Source organism: Gorilla gorilla, chromosome X (assembly GCF_029281585.2).
Source record: "Gorilla gorilla gorilla isolate KB3781 chromosome X, NHGRI_mGorGor1-v2.1_pri, whole genome shotgun sequence".
Taxonomy (NCBI): domain Eukaryota; kingdom Metazoa; phylum Chordata; class Mammalia; order Primates; family Hominidae; genus Gorilla; species Gorilla gorilla.
In genome coordinates, this window is record NC_073247.2 from 58,825,027 (window position 1) to 58,845,842 (window position 20,816).

Consider the following 20,816-nt stretch of genomic DNA (forward strand, 5'->3'; position numbering starts at 1 on the left):
CGGAAGATTTAACGAAGTACTGATACATGCTGTGGCATGCATAAACCTTGAAAATATGCTAAGTGAAAGAAGCCAGACACAAAAGGCCACAGTGTATGATTCCACTTATATGAATGCCAAGAATAGGCAAATCCGTAGGGACAGAAAGTAGATTCATGGTTCCCAAAGGCTGGGTGGAGTGGGGAGTTACTATGAATGGGTATGAGGTTTCTGGGGGGGGGGGGGTTGTTGTTGTTGTTTTTGTTTTGTTTTTTTGTTTTTTTGTTTTTTTGTTTTTGAGACAAGGTCTCACTCTGTTGCCCAGGCTGGAGTGCAATGGTCCAATCCAGCTCACTGCAGCCTTGAACTCCTTAGTTCAAGCAATTCTCCCACCTCAGCCTCCCTGAGTAGCTGAGACTGCAGGTGCACACCACCATGCCCAGCTAATTAAAAAAAAACTTAGGGACGGGATCTCATTATGTTGCCCAGGTTGGTCTCAAATTCCTGGCCTCAAGTCATCCTCTTGCCTTGGCCTCCCAAAGTGCTGGGATTACAAGCATGAGTCATCGTGCCCAGCCAAGACTTGCAGTTTGAAGGCCAGGTGCTGGAATTTCAGGCTACCGTTATTCTCAAAAAGAATGGCTTGTTGAGCTTAAGTTTAGTGGCAGTAAGGGATAAAGAACAGTGAAACAAGGAGCATATAGTATTAATCAACTACAGACAACTGCCCTATTTGTAAATAGAAGCAGGGAAATAATATATATGTGTAGTAGCTTATAAATGCATAAAAATTATCTGGGAAGATAAGCAAATGTCTCTCAAACATCTAAAAGCTTCCTTCAGGCTAGGTGCAGTGCTTCATGCCTATAATCTCAGCAATTTGGGAGGCCGAGATGGGTGGATCACTTGAGCCCAGGAATTCGAGACCAGCTTGGGCAACAGGGTGAGACCCTGTCTCCACAAAAAAAATACAAAAAAGGCCGGGCGCAGTGGCTCACACCTGTAATCCTAGCACTTTGGGAGGCTGAGGCAGGCGGATCACGAGGTCGGGAGATCGAGACCATCCTGGCTAACATGGTGAAACCCCGTTTCTACTAAAAATACAAAAAATTAGCCAGGTGTGGTGGCACACATCTGTAGTCCCAGCTACTCGGGAGGCTGAGGCAAGAGAATCACTTGAACCCGGGGGACAGAGGTTGCACTGATCTGAGATCGTGCCATTGCACTCCAGCCTGGGAGACAAGAGCAAGACTTCATCTAAAAAATAAAATAAAATAAAATAAAATAAGCCGGGTGTGGTGGCATATGCCTGTGGTCCCAGCTACTTGGGAGGCTGAGGTAAGAGAATCACTTGAACCCGGGAAGTTGAGGTTGCAGTGAGCTGTGATCTCACTACTGTACTCCAGGCTGGGTGACAGTGAAACCCTGCCAAAAAAAAAAAACCTTATTTCATAAATACGGCTCATGCCTGTAATCGGAGCACTTTGGGAGGCCAAGGTGGGAGGATCACTTGAGCCCAAGAGTTTGAGACCAGCCTAGGCAACATAGAGAGATCTCATTTCTACTGAAAATTTTAAAAAGTTATCCAGGCATGGTGGCGCATGCCTGTAGTCCCAGCTACTCAGAAGGCTGAGGCAGGAGGATAGCTTGAGCCTGGGAGGCTAAAGCTTCAGTGAGCCGTGATGGCACCACTGCACTCCAGCCTGGGTGACAGAGCAAGACCCTGTCTCAAAAACAGTTAAAAATTAAAAATTAAAGAATTAGAAATACACACACACACACACACACACACACACACACACATGTGAAGTGTAATGGCAATACCATTTTTTCTATGAGGTTGACAAAAATCTGTTGCATTGCTCAGGCTGTTGACAAGGCTGTGGTGAAAATGGCACTCACATACTCATGCTAGATTCTCCTTGCTCTTGCTTGGACCAGCCATGCTCGTTCCTACCTCGGGGCCCTTGCACCTGTTGCTCCCTCTGCCTGGAACACCCTTTGCCAAAATAACCATGAGACTTGCTCCTTTCAGTCAACCTAGGACCAAATTCATTGTCCCCTCCTTAGCGAGGTCTCGCTGAATGCCTCCTCACCCACCACCTCCCCACACCACTCTCACATCGCTCATTTTCTTCATTGCACCATCTTTATGAGGAATGATTTCTCTTTTATTCTCTTTGTTAGGTCAGAGGTCAGCTAACATTTTCTGAAAAGGGCCAGAGAGTTAATAGCTCAGGCTTTGCAGGCCATATGGTCTCTGTTGCAAATCCTCAGCTCTGCGCGAGAAAGCCACAAGCAATATGTAAAGGAAGAAGACACTGTAAATGATATGTAAATAATTTACAGACACTGAAATTGATATGTAAATGATTTAGACACTGAAATTTGAATTTCACATAATTTCCAAGTGTCACAGAATATTATTTCTTTTAATAATATTTTTTCATTTTCTTTTCTTTTTTTTTGAGACAGAGGCTGGAGTGCAGTGGTGAGATCTTGGCTCACTGCAACCTCTGACTCCCGAGTTCAAGCGATTCTCCTGCCTCAGCCTCCTGAGGAGCTGGGATTACAGGCGCGTGCCACCATGCCTGGCTGATTTTTGTATTTTTAGTAGAAACGGGGTTTCACCACGTTGGCCAGGCTGGTGTAGAACTCCTGACCTCAGGTGATCTGCCCGCGTCGGCCTCCCAAAGTGCTAGGATTACAGGCATGAGCCACCACACCCAGCCCCTTTTCTTTTTGAGACAGGGTCTCACTCTGTCACTCAGGCTAGAGTGCAGTGGCGTGATCATAGCTCACTGCACCCTCAATCTCCCGGGCTCAAGCGATCCTCCCACCTCAGTCTCCCAAGTAGCTGGGACTATAGGCTTGCACTATCACACCCGGCTATTTCTTTTAATATTTTTTGTAGAGATGGGGTCTTGTCGTGTTGCCCAGGCTGCTCTCAAATGATCCTCCTGCCTCAGACTCCCAAAGTGCTGGTGATTACAGGCGTAAGCCACCATGCTGGATCCACCTTTTTTCAATCATTTAGAAATATGAAAGCCAGTCTTAGTTCAAGGGCCATACCAAAATAGGCAGCAGGATGGATTTGCCCACTAGTGTGTCAGAACATCAACTCCAGGGCACTATTGTCTGCTTGGTTCACTGCTATATCCCCAGCACCTAGAATAGTGCCTGGCACCCAGTAGGCTTTCAGGAGATGTTTACCGAGTGAATGAGTGAAGTCTTTTTCTGTGTGTGAGATGGAGTCTCACTCTGTCGCCCAGGCTGGAGTACAGTGGCACAATCTCGGCTCACTGCAACCTCCGCCTCCCGGGTTCAAGCGATTCTCCCGCCTTAGCCTCCCAAGTAGCTGGGACTATAGCGTGCACCACCACACCCAGTTAATTTTAGTATTTTTTAGTAGAGACGGGGTTTTGCCATGGTGGCCAGGCTGGTCTCAAACTTGTGATTTCAAGTGATCCGCCGGCCTCAACCTCCCAAAGTGCTGGGATTACAGGCGTGAGTCACTGCTCCTGGCCAAGTGGGTGAAATATTAAGTTGAGTAGCAAGTTACTGAAAGAGTGAAGTGAGTGAATGCGTGATCAGGCACAGTCCCACTCGCAGGGCTTCAGTTTGCTCCAGCCTGGACTCCGGCAGGCTCCCCCAGCAAGATTAAGAGAAAGATCAGAAGAAGGCTGAGTCCAGAGTGGTAGCTCAACATCTTTATTTTTCCTCTTTAGCCCGAGGGTAATCCTGACAAACAGCTTCAGCCAGGAGGAGGCAGAGAGGACTGGGCTAGGCAAAGGCTCCACCAGGACCTGGCCTCCTCCTCCTCCTCCTCCTCCTCCTCCTCCTCCTCCTCCTCCTCTTCTTCCTCCTCCTCCTCCTCCTCCCATGGGGTTGGGGTTGGGATTAGGGCCATGATCCAAGCTTGGCATCCCTGGGGAGGAGGGAAGTGGGCCAGTCTGCAGCCTCTGCTGTCCCCCGCCTCTGACAACCACGTTCATGGGAACCAGCCACCTCCACATGTCGGGCAGGAGGGACCCTAGGGAGCGGCCCTGACCCCTCCATGTGCATGCGCACAGGGACCTGGGCCAGCAGGGCCTGATCAGTGTCCAGACATGCGGCTCTGGCCTGTGGCCCAGTTGGCAAACATAAAGCCTAGACTGACGGCCATGAAGAGGACTCCCAGGACTCCAAAGCACAGGGCCTGTGGGCCAGAGAGACAAGATGGGGCTGGTTGGGACTCCTCACCCAGTTGCCTTCTGAGAATGTTCCTCAAGTCTTCCACCTCCTTCAGAGAGTGCTCCATCCATTCCTGACCCTCCTCTGTGTGCCCTCTCCTTCCTTACAGCCAGCCCCTTTCTGCGAGTCCTTCCACCTTCCCAGGACCCATGACAGAATACGTTCCTCCATCCTCCTTCTTCAAAGTGCTTCCAGCTCTCTTCCCAATAGTGCTCCTTCCATCTGTCTGGAGAATGCTCTCTCTATGCCAGCCTCTGTTTGAGTGCTCCCTGTCTTCCTGGACCCTGCTGGTGCTCTGTCTCCTCTGCCCCTTCCTAAGACAATCACCTTCATTCTTCCAGACCATTCTTTCAGATGCTCTCCCAGCCCCCTCCTATGCATGTCCCTTTCACCTCCAGCCATCCTGGAGTGAGCACTCCCTCCTTGGAGTGCTCCCTCTCTCCCTAGCTCTGCCCTGGAATGCTTACCTGGATCTTGGGCCAGGATAAGAAAGGCTCCACCTCAGAGGGTACGATGCGGAGGTAGAAGATGCTGGGGAGGATGAAGATGAGGCTGGGGGCTGAGGTGGACCCTGGAGAACAAGAAGGAGGGACAGGAGTCAACCTGACTTGGGGACAAGGCCCATATTAGATGGGGTATGGGACTGGGGTGAGGTTTACTGACCGATAACTCCAAAGATATCCCGGATGGTTGGCACACAGATGACAAGGACATTGACCAAAACAAGCAGGATCAGAGCTATGGCCACATGTCGTGGCCAGCTGAAGGCCTTGCCTGGGAAAAGCAGCTGCTGCAGGGCCCGGCGGATCTGTGGCCAGAGTAGGGTGGGACAGAAGTCAGGACCCAAGTGCTGCCCCCGTTCCACGTGATCATCTGTCTTTAGCTCCACCCTCTGGCTGAGATCCCTGATTTCCCCTCCCTCTGACTATCTATGGCTCCACCCTGCCTAACCCAACATCTGTGTCTCCATGTTCTGAACAGGCTTCCTGCCTCCATCCTCTGACAATCCACGTCTCTTCCTTCTGTCTGAACACCCATCGGCACCTGCACCCACTGTCTGAAATCCTTGCCTCCTCCTTTAGCTGACCATCTTTGCCTTCTCCTTCTGTCTGACCATCCACCGATCCTTCCACCCTGTGTGAGCTCCCTGCCTCTCTCCATCTGACCTCTACCTCCCTCCTCTGTCTAATTAGTTCTGCCTCCCCATCTGGGAGCCTTGACCCTCCCACATCCCATCACTTCAGCCTCCACCCTTTTTCTGTCCATCCCTGTTTCTTAATTCTACCCTCCAACTGACCCTTCCTGCCTCCCTCTTCTTTCTAGCCATCCATCTGTGCCTCCTCCCTCCAACTGACTACCCTGTCCCCTGACCCTCTCTCTCCTGCTATCTATGTCCTCCCCACTTATGTTTATTGATTTTTGCCATCTCTGTCCATCTGAAAACGCTGCCCTTTCCTGTCTGTCCATCCTTGCCTCCTTCATCCATCCATCCACTCCTGTTTCCAGCCTTGACCCACACATCCATGCCTATGCCCTCTACCCATCCATCCATGTCCCTCTGAGCCGTGGGCCCCACGCACAGGGAACAGCACGACTGGCACAGTGAGGGTCACTGCGAGCAGCACGGCCAGGCGCACACAGAGGATGAGCGGGTCCTTCTGGCTGTACATGTGCAGCATCTCCGCCTTCACACTGCCTGGGCCATGAGACAGAGGGTACGGGATGCAGGATGTGGAGAGAGCACCAGGACCAATGCCCCAGAAACCCATACATACATGCACAGTGACAAAATCCACACAAGTGAGGCACACCTTCTGTTTGGAAACTGACAGGTCCGTGGTCACAGAAGGAAAGAGCTCAGAGGCTCCTGCCCCAGGCCTTCCCCCTCCCCCCAGCCCTAGCCCCAGCCCCACTCACTGTAGAAGGTGAGGTATCCAAAGGTTGCTGTGAGCCCATACATGCAGAACATGGCCCCAATGGACACGTTGGCCACGGCCTGCATCCTGCGCTTGGAGGGCCTGAGGTGTAGAGGTCGTGGAACTGTCATGCCCAGACCCTGAGACTTGCCCTAGGTCCCTCAAAGCCAGCCTCCACCCTCCAGAGTCCCCTTCTCCCAGACTGACATTCAGCTGGCACACATGGGGACACCCGTCTCTGCCTCCCCTGTGACTAGCCAAAATCCCCTCTCTGACCATCCATATCTCCCCCCATATGACTGTCTCCCTCTCCCCTGCGTTTGACTGCCACTGCCTCTTCCATCTGACCATCCATGCTGTCCCTCTGTCTGATCATCCACACATCTCCCATCATATCATCCCTGCCTCCGCCTCTGTCTGTCCGTACCTCCCTATCTCCATATCACCAGCCATGCATATCACCCCCTCCATCTGATCATCTGATCTCTGCTTCCCAACTCTGTCCATTCACATTTGTGCTGGATATTAAAATAGGAGAATACTTAAGCCCCAATCAGCAAACAGTCACTACCCTGAGTGCCCCAAGACCTCCTGGCCACCCCAAACCCCTCCCATGACACAACCTAGCTTCCACCAAGTGACAGTCCCAGGACTGCTGTAGGGAGTGTCAGACATTCTGGTTACCACCCCACTTGCTGGCCCATCATTCAGGCCCACTTGCCTGCCCACTCACCGGCAGAGCTCCGTATAGATGGGCAGCACCTCAGGGTGGCAGACAAAAGCAAAAGCCATAATGGGCACTGTGTAGGACATCTAGGGGAATGCCCGAGTACATGGGATTAGAGCCAACAGGGGTCCATCCCCTTCTTCCCATCCCCCTCCCACCCCGTAATCGCCCTCCATATCAGACACATAGAAGCTCCCAATGTCCAATATCCGGCTCCACTCTGAGCAGGATGCACCATATGACAGAACCAGAGGGCCTGAGTGTGATGCAATCTTCTACATGCCTGCACACACACCTGTGAGTCAACTGTGAACATCTGGGCCTCACAGCTGCTGTTGAGTCCTTGGCTGGGGAGTCCCACGAGAGCTTCACTCTCCATTGCTGTTTCATTGCGGCCTATAGCACAGCCAAGTTGGAACTTCTTGTAGATGACCTGAGGATGGGGGCAGCAGGGAAGCCAGGTCATGGAGGAAGCTATGTCCCAATGTCCCAAACTCTCTCCCCGCTTCTCTGTGACTCACCGAAACAAGGAAAAACAGCATGCAGGTCAGAGAGAGACCACTGGTGTACCCCAGGTAGCCTAAGAGGGGCAAAACACAGAGTCTCAGAAATCAGCCAGGCGTGGTGGCTCACACCTATAATCCTAGCGCTTTGGGAGGCCTAAGCGGGCAGATCATCTGAGGTCAGGAGTTCGAGACCAGCCTGGCCAACATGGCAAAGCCCCATCTCTACTAAAAATACAAAAATTAGCTGGGTGTGGTGGCGCATACACCTGTAATCCCAGCTACTCGGGAGGCTGAGGCAAGAGAATCGCTTGAACCGGGAGGCAGAGGTTGCAGTGAGCCAAGACCACGCCATTGCACCACTCCAGCCTGGGTAACAGAGTGAGACTCGGTCTCAAAAAAACAAAACAAAACAAAAAAATCAATGGACCCCCGGAACAGTGAACTCCAAACACCTAGTCTAGCCTTCAAGGTCTACCCACCCCAGTTACCTTTGCATAAGCTTCTACTTCCACCCAGAAAAACCTCCCCTCCATAGCAAACTCCTACTAATCTGTTCAAGCCCACATCAAATAAGCTCTCTCCTAGTGTTCTGCAGCCCTTGAAAATGAATGGGGGTTTTCTCAGTCTGGCTTCTTCTGTCTAATCCCACTACCCAATGGCCAACCCAGGGAGCCTCTTACCCAAGTGTTTCATGAGGGCCAGGGGCAGGATGATTAACACACTGACAATGATGATGAGGAGGTTTCCCTTCAAGAACCAGTCCCTAGAGAGACAGGAAGACACAGTGCCTAGCTGCCAGCCAAAGGAAACTGTCAGGCAGACACTCACAGAAGACAGCTGGACAGGCAGCTTTCTGCCCTAAGTCAGGAGAGTTAAGCTGACAACCTCAGCTTGAGAAGTCATTCAGGTGGTCACAGTGACAAACGGCACAATAGGGTTGACAAAAACAGTCAAGCTGATTGTGAGATTGTCAGATACTATCAGTGGGACACAGCTAACACATACACAGCTGGACAAAACTTGCCATCAGACTTCGCAAGTGGTTGCACAACCAGAAGGTCAAACACCCCAAATCAGTCAGACTCAATGTAAAAATCAGTCCAGGCCAGGTGCGGTGGCTCACGCCTGTAATCCCAGCACTTTGGGAGGCTGAGGCGGGTGGATCACCTAAGGTCAGGAGTTTGAGACCAGCCTGGCCAACATGGTGAAACCCTGTCTCTACTAAAAATACAAAACAAATTAGCCAGGCGTGGTGGGGAGTGCCTGTAGTCCCAGCTACTCAGGAGGCTAAGGCAGGAGAATGGCATGAACCCGGGAGGTGGAGCTTGCAGTGAGCCGAGATCACGCCACTGCACTCCAGCCTGGGCAACAGAGGGAGACTCTGTCTCAAAAAAATAAATAAATAAATAGCCAGGTATGGTGGCGCGTGCCTGTAATCCCAGCTACTCGCGAGGCTGAGGCAGGAGAATCACTTGAACCCAGGAGGCAGAGGTTGCAGTGAGCCAAGATCGTGCCATTGCACTCCAGCCTGGGTGACAGATCAAGACACTCAAAAAAAAAAAAAAAAAGGAAGAAAGAAAGAAAAAAAAGAAGGAAGGGAGGAAAGAAAGAGAAAGGAAGAAAGAAAGAGAGAGAGAGAAAGAAAGAAAGAAAGAAAGAAAGAAAGAAAGAAAGAAAGAAAGAAAGAAAGAAAGAAAGAAAGAAGGAGAAAATCAGTACAACACAAGGTGCCAGACACAAAGAGAGTGAGTCACGATCGTGGTATGTCTGACAGGTAGAGCAACAGTCTGATGATCCAGTAGACAAGCCACGATGCAGAGTCCATCAAAAAGTCAGAAACACACATGCATGCTTGTTTGAACAGCTCAAGGTTTGTTGGATGCCTGAAAGTATGCCTGTGGACTGATTTGGCTGCACAGCCAAAGAAAGACTGAAATAGAAACGAAATCATCCAGCTGGCCACACTGTTGGAACCAAGCTCTGAGAAAAGGTGGGATCTGTACAGATATTGGAGGAAGGTGACCAGGCAAGACAGTCAGTTAAGACAGAATCAGCTGAACAACTGCTCATGCATTCAAAACAACTTGATTGAATGCCTATGTTCTAGACATTCACATGGTCTCTTTCTATCTCATATACAGTTACACAGAAATAAACCAATGGGAGCTAACTATAATAATGAGACATCTCTGGTCACACTATCAGCTATCTAGTGTTCTCAGAATCAAACCAAAAATCTAAAAGGATACACACAGGAGTAAAGATCAAGCACTCAGTTAAAATTGTCAGACTGGCCGGGTGTGGTGGCTCACGCCTATAATCCCAGCACTTTGGGAGGCCAAGGCAAGCAGATCACCTGAGGTCAGGAGTTCAAGACCAGCCTGGCCAACATGGCAAAACCCCGTCTCTACTAAAAATACAAAAATTAGCCGAGCATGGGGGCTGAGGCAGAAGGATGGCTTGAACCTGGGAGGTGGAGGTTGCAGTGAGCCAAGATGGTGCCACTGCACTCCAGCCTGGGCAACAGAGTAAGACTCTGTCTCAAAAAAATAAAATTAAAAAATTAGCCGAGCATGGTGGTGCATGCCTGTAATCCCACCTACTCAGGAGGCTGAGGAAGGAGAATCACTTGAACCTGGGAGGCAGAGGTTACAGTGAGCTGAGATCGTGTCACTGCACTCCAGCCTGGGCGACAGAGTGAGACTCTGTCAAAAAAAAAAAAAAAAAAAAACTGTCACACAGACCAGAGTCAGACTGACAAAACCAGAGACACATCTACACACCATGCAAAGCCCATGGGACCAGAGGCAGAGTTAGCCCATGGGACCAGAGGCAGAGTTAGCCACTGGACACACAGAGCTGTTCATGAAACACACAGAGGCAGCTACACACGTGCAGCTGGAGCACAAGCACTGCAACACACTGTGCATACACACTAGCTCTGCTGGAGTCCCATCGTGCACATGCCCCCCACACATACCGAGCCAGCACAGCGGATCCAGACTCACACACAGTCAGCCAGATGCATAATCAGAACAGTCCAGCATATATGGTTGCAACCATAATACAGAGGACACATAGCCACATTCAGGGATCACGCACACACACACACACACACACCAGAGAAAATTTGCCAGAACAGCCACCAAATCAAACACAGAGATGGAGTTGGCTGGACACGTACAGTCAGAGTGAGTCACACATAGTTGGTACCACAGCATACTACGTGCACACAGACACACTGCTGGAGTCAGCGATCACACACTCACAGCTAGACAGATTCAGCCAGATGAACCTAGAATCAAGCTCAAACAATCAGCTGGACAGGGGAAGTCAGAGTGACCGAGGGTAAGACACATATGGTTGGAATCCCAGTATACGGGACACAGCTGTAGTCAATCACAGAGCTAGCCCAAGAGAATTAGCCAGGACAGCAGACGCAGAGTCAAACCCACAGGCAGAGTCTGAGTCCATTGGCTATGTACATTCACACACACATGGTCAGCAGCAGAGTAAACCGGACATAAAGAGTCAGCCTCCAGCCAGAAGCAGCCAGAATAAGTCACAAAATCAGCACACGGTCGACTGGACTCCTGTGGTCAGAGCAACAGGCACACAGAGGAATCAGTCTGACCCAAGTGGCCTGCCCAGCAGTCTCAAACTAGAACATCTGGAAGTCAGCTGCACACACAGCGCTGAAGATACTGACCGGACCTCACAGGCAGAGTCAAGGGGCTGCTGGCCAGCCAAGGGGTGTTGCTCACTCACCCCTCGGGGTCCATGTACAGGAAGGTGCCGATAACCAGGGGGAGCTCAGATTTGATGATGAACAGGTAACTGGACATGGCTGGTGCAGGTGGGGGAGGTATAAGCAGAAGGATTCTCTTCATGCCCCCACCCCGTCTTCCCCAGCCCAGCCTGGGGAAGCCCACCTCACTCCGCCCTCTCCTCCCAAGCTGACCCCCACCTCCCAGAGTCCTCACCCCCAACATTGTGCAGACAGATGACTGTGGCCACCACTACCTTCCCCGCAGGCCCGAATGCCCTCTGTCCCAGCTGCTCATAGGCTCGGATGCCTAGCGGGGGGAGTCAGGAACAGGGTTGAAGGTCCAGGAGGCCAGGCCAGAGGTGCAGGCCAGAGGGCCCGGGAGCTGGGGAGTTGGGGCTTGGGGGAACCGGCTTTGACTGATGGAGGATGAAGGTGGGGGTTAAGCAGTTGGGCTTGAGTTTGGGGGCAGAGTCTGGAAGGTGGGATCTGAGGCCAGGGAAAAGGATGAGGGCTGGAGGTAAGAGTAGGGGTCTTGGAGCCAGACTATGAACTGAGACCATGGTAGGAGCTGGGGAACCGGGGACTGAGGGGTGGGGGTTAGAGGTAGAGTGTAGTGGTCTGGGGGTGGGTTCTGGGGTGCTGGGTCTGGGATCTGGGGTCTGCATTCAGGGAGCTGGGTCTGGGGTCTGGGGTCCAAGGTCTGTGTTGAGCTCTGGATGTGGCTCCAGAGTCTGGGGTCCAAAGGGCCATGGAGTGGGGACTGGGATCCAGGCTCTGGGTCTCACCTGCAATACCAGCACAGGTCAGCAGGAGGTGGATGGAGTAGGACGATAGAAGCGCAATGCACAGCAGCAGGGCCCTGCGGCAGGTGGCACAGCTCAGACCTGGCCCCAGGCCTCCCACCTGCCCCACAACACCCCTGGCCCCGCAGGCCACCTATGGACTCACAGGAAGAAGATGACCCCCGTGTGGGCCATAGCATAGGCCAGCCCCAGGATGCCGCTGCCCATGATGGCGTTGCTGAGGTTGAACACTGACATTCCAAACGATGTCTTCCCCTCGAACTGCACGCAAGGAGCAAAGCCCGGGCACACATTGGGACGGGGCACAGGGTAAGGAGACTAATGCCAGGGCCAGGGAAAGACTGGAGAAGAAGAAAGCGGGGTGGAGAGAAGCCAAGGAGAGACCGTCGGAGGAGGGAAGAGGCTAGCAGGGAAGAAGAGTTGAAGATGGAAGAGGCTGCGAATGGGGAGAGCTGGGAAGGGGGAAACTAGGACAAACTTTGGAGGGAGCAGCTGGAAGTGGAGAGGACCGGGGGAGGGTGAAGCAGCCACCAGAGGTAAAACAGCTGGGGAGGGGAGACACTGCGGGTGGGGATAGGCTGAGGATGGGGAGTGCTGGAGGAGGAAGAACAGCTGGAGGAGAAAGGCAGGCCGGGAGGGGAGCAGACAGGGAGGGCAGTCACTGGGCCAAAGAGCGGGTGGGGAGAAACAAGGCCAGGGAGAGAGCTGGAAAGGGCGTATCTGGGGAAGAGGAGTATCTGGAGAGGGGAGCGACCAAGTAGTGTGTAGCTGCGCTGGGGAGATAGCTGGGCAGGGGAACAGCAGGGAGGAGGAGGAGTGGGGAAGAGGGAGCAGTGCGGGAGGAGATTAGCTGGGGAAGGTGCCACCAGGACAGATCCTGTGGGGCCACTCACATCCATGAACTGGACCGGCTTGCTCCCAGGAGCAGGACCACGACTGGGCAGGAAGCCCTCACGTTCTTGCCTGTAGCTGGATAGGGCAGGGAAATAGGGGCCGATAAGAGGGTAACCCTGACCCCTGATCCCTGAGCCCACCTCCTTGGACCCCTGACTCACCCCACAGCATCCGAAGGGAGGGCTCCATTCATCTTTGGATCCTGCAGTTCCATCCTGTGGGCAAAGAAATGGGGTGGGGGGATCACAGATGGAACGAGCATGCTTCAAAGTGAGGGGAGCTGAAGAAGGGGGGAGGGGAGTCCCATAGAGACCGATGGAAAGACGGAGAAAGAGATGAGGCAGGGGAGCAGGAACAGACAGGGATAGAAATGGAGGCAGACTGACAGAGAAAGAGATGAGAGAGAGAGAAGAACAAAAATCAGAGAAGGAGAGAAGCCAACAGTTAGTTACTCAGAGAGACACAGAGAGAGCCAGTGAGAGAGAAATAGTGGGGGAGAGAGAGACAGAAAGCTACAGAGAGAGCCAGACCCCAGCGCAGATGAGCCGACCACGTGGAGAAGGGATAGCCTCTCCTCCCAGACCCCAGACTCACGCTGTCTCTCTTGCCATCTGTGTCTTTCATTCCCCGGTCCCCCGCGCCGCCCCCCCTCCTTCCCTCCACCCTCACCGCGTGGCCAGGCGGCTCACTCCTTGCAGGGACACGTGTCGGCCTGGCTGCCCCACCCCTCCTAATGCCCTCACCCCCCTCCTTCCCGCCTGGGCCCCCAAGCCCGAGACCAGAGCTAATGCAACCTGTTGAGTGAGCTGAGGGTTGGGGACAGACTCGGAGACCCCTGCCCCAGACGCTGCAAACTGCTCTCTGCCACGACTCTGAATATCCTCACTAGAAGCCAAAGACAAGTGCCCGAACCGAGCCCCTTCCCAGGGACAGAAATGACCCAGGGACTCCCATTTGACCCCAATTCTAGGGCCTAGAGGTCTTTTCCAGGGCCCCTAGCAAGTCTTAAACACTCATCTTCTGGCAGAAGTCAATTTGGAGACACTTCCAGACTTGAGAAACTTCCTGGGTGTGGGGTGTGGGGTGTCTCAGGAACCTGGCCCGAGCCCTCATTTCCCCTCCGGAGGAAGAGCTATTTCTGAGACCTTCATCAAAGACCCCCTGCCGTGGCCTACCGAGTTTCCTGGGGTGGGGGTGTCTCTGCAATCCCCACCCGAGCCTGGAGCCCCTGTCTTATGGGTACAGCGTCTCTGAAAAAACCCCAGCCCCCTCCCGCGCTTACTCCTTGGGAAGGAGGTATCTCAGAAACCCCCATTCAAGGTCCCCATTAGAGCTCAAACTGGCTCAGGAAATCCTTTTCCCAAGTCCTGAATCCCGTTCCTGGGACAGGGAGGGTCTCAAGGAGTCCCATCCCCCACCACCAGCACCCTCCGGAGCCTCCCACCCACACCTGAATTCACTTCCTGGGATCAGGGTACCAAAAGGACCTCCCCACACACGCCATTCCATTCCCCACTAGTGCTAAAATGTCTCCAAGGAACCCTGAGCCCCCTCCCAGGACCCCTACTCATATCTCAGGCCCCCAGGAACACCATCCCCGCAGCCCACGCTCCCTCCTCACCTACCTGCTCCTCTCAGCTCCTGAAGTGGCCGCAACTCAGACTCGGGTTCGGGCACCCTCTCAGCTGCCTAGGCTCCTGCTCTGGCGCGGTACTTTTTTTTTTTCCTGAGAAGAAATGTTAATTTTAATTTCGTTTCCCTCCTTCTGGCCCTGGGCGGGGGAAGAGGTGGAGAAGGGGCGCCCCCTATCTGGACCCACTTGGAGGGAGACAGCGGTTTGTTTGTGTGTTGATGGTGGGGGAAATGGCCTGAAAGATTGAGGGTGTAGACCCACAGCTAGAGAGAGTGACAGGCAGACAGAGGGGATGGACTCACAGAGCAGACGGACAGCAGGATGGGATGGATGGCAGAAAAAGGTGCAGAGAGGAGAGAGAGAGAGAGAGAGTAGGAGAACCGAAGTTACAAAGAAAGCAGGCATGAGAAACAGCACAGGAACAGACAGACCACAGAAGGGACAGAAAGACAGATGGGCGGGAGGAGGGGATGCTAGGGGAGCTTGGAAGACAGGCAGAGACAGGGAGAAAGGGACACACAGGCAGACTCAGAAACAAACAGGTGGGTAGGGATAGGCTCGTGGAAACACCTGTAGAAAGGCAACAGGCAATTGGGCTCAGTCATAGACAGGAGACACAGGCTGGCCAAGAGGTGGGGGACAGAGCCAGACAGCTCCCCAAACAGAGGGTAGGACCAGACACACCAGCTCAGAGAGATGAAGGGGCAGAGAGAGTGATTGAGGCAGAGAGACTCCTGGAGGGACAGGAGAAAAGAGGCAGAGAGAGGCAGATTCTGGCAGAGAGGCCTGGGGACAGCAGGGGAACAGGTGCAGGGGTAGTAGCCAGGCTATTCCAGGCAGACCTCAGGCAGACAGCCTAGTCACGAGAGGACCCTAGATCTTGGGGGCCCCCAGAGGGAGGCAGGGAGGGCATTTGTGGCTGGGTGGGGAATGTGGACTGTGAACTCACACTGTCCGCAAACTGGGCGGGCACTGTAGTCCTGGACCCCACCCCAAGCGTGGGGTGGGGCTTGTCCAAGCCCTGAGAAGTCCCACTATCTCTCTGTCCGTCTGTCTTCTATGGGAGTCCGTCTGTTCACTCCCCTCCAGGCATATGACAGGCATGCCTGTCCCAGGCAAGGCACGTGTCCGCTACAGGATGTCAGGCAGGGTGAACTTGGGGTCTGGGACCACCTCGACTGGGCTGCTTGAAGCCCAGGTGGACAAGAGGCCTCTGTCTGGGCCCCTCGCCCGCCTGCCCACCCCCGACAGGGAACACAGAATTCCCGGAAAGGCCAGGAGCTGGCTGGGGCTTCAAAGCTGGCCTAGATGCCCTCACCCCACCCACAGTTGGAGGAGGACAAGGGATGGGGCGTTTACTTCCCCACAGCGGGAGAGAGACTCCTGCACACTCAGGAATCGCAGCTACACAACAGGACCCATCACAGCCCCATCAAGGGGCTCAGATATGGGGGCCAACTCGCCATCACTCACAGAGGTGCACAAAGACTCACAGCCACACAAGAGAATAAAGACTGACAGACATGAACACACACAGACTCACCACTGCACGTTAAGGGCACAGGCTCATGGGACAGTCACACACGTGGCCACACAGAGTGACAATAGTCTTACAGCTATCAATACCGACAGGCTCAGAGCCGCTCACAGAGAGCACAGACTAACACAGGGATAGGCTTGTGCCGATTTCCAGACACTCGAGACTCCTGAACATCATCGCCTGTGGACCCACAGCCATGCCAAAGACAATCAACAGGCAAATCACATACACAGATTCACAGCCACACACAGAGCACACAATTACACACAGCTGATGACATTGTTTGTGGGTCCTGGGTCTTTCCCACACACACGATCCAGGTTCAGATGGCCCTGGATCTGAACCTGAATCCAGGTTCAGATGACCCTGGAGGCAAACTTCCAGGTTCAAGCCCTAAAATGATATATCTGTGTATGTGAACTTGAATGTGCACTTGTGACCACATGTAACCACATACAGCTCCAGTCACAGAGAGAGGCACTCATAGGCTGACATGATTTTTGTACAAACAGAAAAGCCATAGTCTCCTTCTCTCTCTCTTTCTTTCTCTCTCTTCTCTCTCTCTCTCTCCTCTCTCTCTCTCTCTCTCTCTCACACACACACACACACACACACACAACTGCATTTCAGCAAATGGCTGCACACAGCCGTGTACACACACAGCTAGTCACAAATCAAGTCAGAAAAGAAACATATAGGGAAAGCATATACCTGCACACAAACACAAAGCACAGGAATGCAGAGTACGCTTACTATCGTTGCAAAGAAAAAATCCAGAAACCACACTGAAAGCTACACAAGGAAAAAACAAGAGAACCAGATAGTACTCATACCATGGCACCAGAAGAAACACCCCGAGGGCACACATAGCTGCAGCCACTCGCTAAGAAGAGACACAAATACAGCAGCAGACACACAAAGAAAGATACGTGCGCATAGATACACATATAGGAGGGACAAGTACTCTGACACACTTGTCACCCACAACCATTACAAAGGAGACAAACACCCAAGCAACACACACACACAACAACATATAGATGAACGGCACTGACAGACAGTACCAATGCACACGGTTGCCAAAAAAAAAAAAAAAAAAAAAAAGGTATGAGTTGGGCCGGGTGCAGTGGCTCATGCCTGTAATCCCAGCACTTTGGGAGGCCAAGGTGAGTGAATCATGAGGTCAGTAGTTCGAGACCAGCCTGGCCAACGTGGCGAAACCCCATCTCTACTAAAAATACAAAAAAAATTAGCTGGGCGTGGTGGCGGGTTCCTGTAATCCCAGCTACTCGGGAGGCTGAGGCAAGAGAATTGCTTGAACCTGGAAGGCGGAGGTTGCAGTGAGCCGAGATCGCGCCACTGCACTCCGGCCCAAGCGACAGAGTGAGACTCCATCTCAAAAAAAAAAAAAAAAAAAAAAAGCACAAGTTGGACAGGCGGCCATAGACAGAACACAGCACCAGGCAAGTTACATAGGAAGATGCAGGCACAGCTCACATACGTGTGGCTGTGGCTGAGAACGGGCAGGTGAGATACACTCAGCATATTCACACACACGTGCTCACACACTCCTGCCCAACCTCCTCCAGCCTCTGTCTCCTTTCCTATCTACTCTGATTTCTCTCTCCCCTCATACCCCTCCCCCACCCAGAGCCATTACACATCTGTGCTACCAGCTGGCCAGGGAAAGAGACACCTGTCACTAGAGGCTTTGACCCAGATGGCTAAAGGTCGGGGGGTGGGTGGGATGCAGGTATCCATATTTCAAGTCTGAAGTGTCCCGTCCAAATAACTAGCATACTTTATTTGGATTAAAAAAAAAAAAAAAAAAGACAACCCCCCTCCCCTCTGCATCCATTCGCCACCTCCCTGCCACAGCCTCCTGCTCTGATTGCTCCCCTTCCCTCCCAGGGCCTGCCCCTACTGGCCTACCAACATGGACCAACACAGGGCTACCAGGCACACAGCAGGTGCTCAACAAAGGCCACTTATCTAATGTCGTATTATTATCATTACTTTTATTTCTGCCAGAGGAACTCTTCTACGGGAGAGATGAACCTCCATCCAGCTCTGAGAACCCCACAGCTCTGCTAAGTTTCAGGGCACTGCAGATAGCAGGTGCTCAACATAAGCCGGTATGGCAGCGGGAAAACAAAGGGAAAGTGTGATCTGGCTGCTTAGAGGAATTTGCTTTAGAAGGAACAGATGTCTTTAAGCAGGACCGAGGCCTTGAGGCTGTGCCAGGGATAAGAACACTTTGTTAGTTCATCAAAGTAGGGCTCCTTCTCAGGGTCATTTAAGGTTTCTGTTGGTTCAGTAAACCAGACCCTTGTGTGACACATGGGAGTCCCGTGAAATCTGTTAAAAGTCACTTTGGGTTATCATCAGTTCTAAGGAGACATTTGATGAAAACAGCTCACTTCCCGGTAGCATCCAGGGGAGGGAGGGACACAGTGAAGCAGTTAACAGCAAAAGCTTTCTCAGCTCTGCCACTTATTAGCTGTGTGGCTAAACAAGCAAATTCCTAAACCTCACTGAGTCTCAGCTTCCTCAAGGGCCTAATAACGCCTAACTCATTGGGCTATCGAGACAATTGAATTAATTAACACAGGCAGAGCACTTAAGACAATGCTTTACACATAGTTATTGCTCAATACATATTTGTGGGAGGAATTAATGATTTCTTCTCTGCGAAAGCAAAGTCCCACTTGCTCGGCTGCATATGGGATTCCGATCTGTCCTTTCATGCAGGCTCCCCACGGAGTAACTCTTTCCAGTCACTTCCTTTCCTCAAAGCAGCCCCTGGGCAGCAAAGTCCTAGTCCCCTGCCCCTGGGCCACTCCCCTCGTTCCCTCACACTGCTAAGATGCCCCCACGGGAAAGAGCTGGCCTGGCAGCTCCCCCTTCCTTGACCCCTCCAGGAGGCCAAGGGAAGGACACCTTTACACTCAGTGGGGTGCCGGGTGGGAGCTGCAGGCCGACACCCTACTTCGGGAAGAGCCTGGAGAGTTCAGAGCCTGGCTCCTGTCCCCCAAACCCCCGGCCCTGCTGGAGGAAGCAAGTTTCTTTGCTAAAAGTTAAACATCCTCTTCGTGAGCGACAAGAAAACAGGACGTGGGAAGCGTCCCACAGGGTGAACATGGGCCCCCAATGCCTGGCACCCCCTCCTCTCTTGTGGAGCGGAGGCCTGGTGGCTCGAACCCTTCCTTTCTCACACTCGCTCGCCTCTGCAGGGGAGTCATGTTCCCACAGTCCCACAATGCCCTTGAGTTCTGCTGACAAAGCTCTGGCTTCTTCCCTGGTTCTCAAGAGTCTCTACGCCTCCACCCAGGGCTCCATAGAAATGCAGGACGCACCACTGGGGAAAAAATTAAGGAACGAAGCAACAAAAGGATGAATTCAACCAACATTTATTGAACACCAACTGTGCGCCACCCCTGTTCCAGGCACTGGGAGGCAGCAGTGAACATGACAGAACAGGAATCCCTGCCTGGTGAAGCTCGTGTGCTAAGGAATCAATCATTCTGTTGTTTTTTTTTTTTTTCTTGAGACACGGTCTCACTCTGTCGCCCAAGCTAGAGTGCAGTAGCACGATGTCGGCTCACTGCAACCTCCACCTCCCAGGTTCAAGTAATCCTCCCACCTTGGCCTCCTGAGTAGCTGGGACTAGAGGTGCGCATCACCATGCCCAGCTAATTTTTGTATTTTTAGTAGAGACGGGGTTGCACTATGTTGGCCAGGCTGGTCTCCAACTCCTGACCTCAAGTGATCCCCCCGCCTCGCCCTCCCAAAGTTCTGGGATTATAGGCGTGAGCCACTGCATCCAGCCCTTTTATTTTTTAAAGAGACATGCGTTCTCGCTATGTTGCCCAGACTAGATTCAAACCCCTGGGCTCCAGGGATCCTCCCACCTCAGCCTCTGGAGTAGCTGGGACTAAAGGCGCATGCCGCCGCCCCTGGCTAATACTCATATGCATGTTGTCAGGATTAAAATGAATGAACAAAGGGAAGGACATGCTGGAGCCAACTTGTACAGGTTGGGAGGAGCTGTTCAATTTTCAGAAATTTTGCAAACTGGTTGTTAAACAGCTGGTTTAACAACTGGTTTTGTTTGTTTGTTGAGACAGGGTCTCACTCTGTCACCCATAGTGGAGTGCAGTGGCACGATCAAGGCTCACTGCAGCCTTGACCTCCCAGGCTCATGCAATCCTCCCACCTCAGCCTCCCAAGTAGCTGGAACTACTCGCGCACACCACCACGCCCGGCTATTTTTATTATTTGTAGAGACGGGGATCTCACCATATTGCCCAGGCTGGTCTTGAAGTCCTGGACTCAAGCGATCCTTCCACCTCAGCCCCCTAAAGTTAAACAGCTATGGTTAAAAATGAAATGATATAAACTTACTCAAAACTGGTAACTTCCTAATTTTACCACATTCCACTATTCTCTATGCTCGTGAGGTCATTTACCCCCATTTTATCTGTATGGTAAAAATAATACATGATCGTGCACTACTGCATCTCTTTTAAACTCCCTGTTCAGTGACCACAGGTCGGTACCTTGAAATCTAACAAGAAGATTGTACCTAAGCCATGGAAATTGGTAAATGCTAGAAACCAGCCTCCCTTCCCCCCACCACTCCCCGCCACCACCCCCGCCCCAGCCAGTGGTTAACCATTTACCAGCACACCACTGAGGGTATTTAGAGCCTAGCACATGGTAAACACTATGATAAACGTTTTCATTATTTTTCCGTTTGTCCACTGGGTCAGGATGTATAGTCTTTTTTTGTGTCTGGGATGGAATTTAAAATATT

At 52.3% G+C, this 20,816-nt stretch overlaps 1 protein-coding gene across 9 annotated transcripts; it reads right to left on the reverse strand.

Annotated features, from left to right (window-relative positions):
* Positions 1 to 3,674: 3,674 nt before the first annotated feature.
* Positions 3,675 to 20,317, reverse strand: SLC38A5 (solute carrier family 38 member 5). Of its 9 annotated transcripts, none has more exons than XM_063703022.1 (17): positions 20,300 to 20,317; positions 14,453 to 14,553; positions 12,989 to 13,042; positions 12,827 to 12,902; positions 12,079 to 12,194; positions 11,916 to 11,989; positions 11,345 to 11,437; positions 11,130 to 11,208; positions 8,042 to 8,124; positions 7,377 to 7,435; positions 7,151 to 7,288; positions 6,862 to 6,941; positions 6,130 to 6,230; positions 5,793 to 5,908; positions 4,876 to 5,020; positions 4,680 to 4,783; positions 3,675 to 3,907 (listed from the first exon to the last, which is right to left on the reverse strand). In XM_063703022.1, the coding sequence occupies exons 3-17, from the start codon at positions 13,039 to 13,041 to the stop codon at positions 3,734 to 3,736; spliced, it is 1,491 nt and encodes a 496-aa protein (XP_063559092.1). In that variant the 5' UTR covers position 13,042; positions 14,453 to 14,553; positions 20,300 to 20,317; the 3' UTR covers positions 3,675 to 3,733. The 9 variants fall into 9 exon arrangements, with proteins under 9 accessions (XP_063559092.1, XP_055231674.1, XP_055231671.1 ...); XM_055375699.2 differs by lacking the exon at positions 20,300 to 20,317 and adding an exon at positions 15,303 to 15,382; XM_055375696.2 differs by lacking the exons at positions 14,453 to 14,553; positions 20,300 to 20,317 and adding an exon at positions 13,622 to 13,726.
* Positions 20,318 to 20,816: the final 499 nt, after the last annotated feature.

Bases quoted from the DNA above. Each gene is read 5' to 3' on its own strand.
- SLC38A5 (XM_055375695.2), bottom strand. The intron at 12,195-12,826 runs GTGAGTGGCCCC...CCTTGCGTGCAG, and splicing joins AGCCGGTCCAGTTCATGGAT to TTCGAGGGGAAGACATCGTT. The intron at 6,231-6,861 runs GTGAGTGGGCAG...TCTACACCTCAG, and splicing joins ATCTATACGGAGCTCTGCCG to GCCCTCCAAGCGCAGGATGC.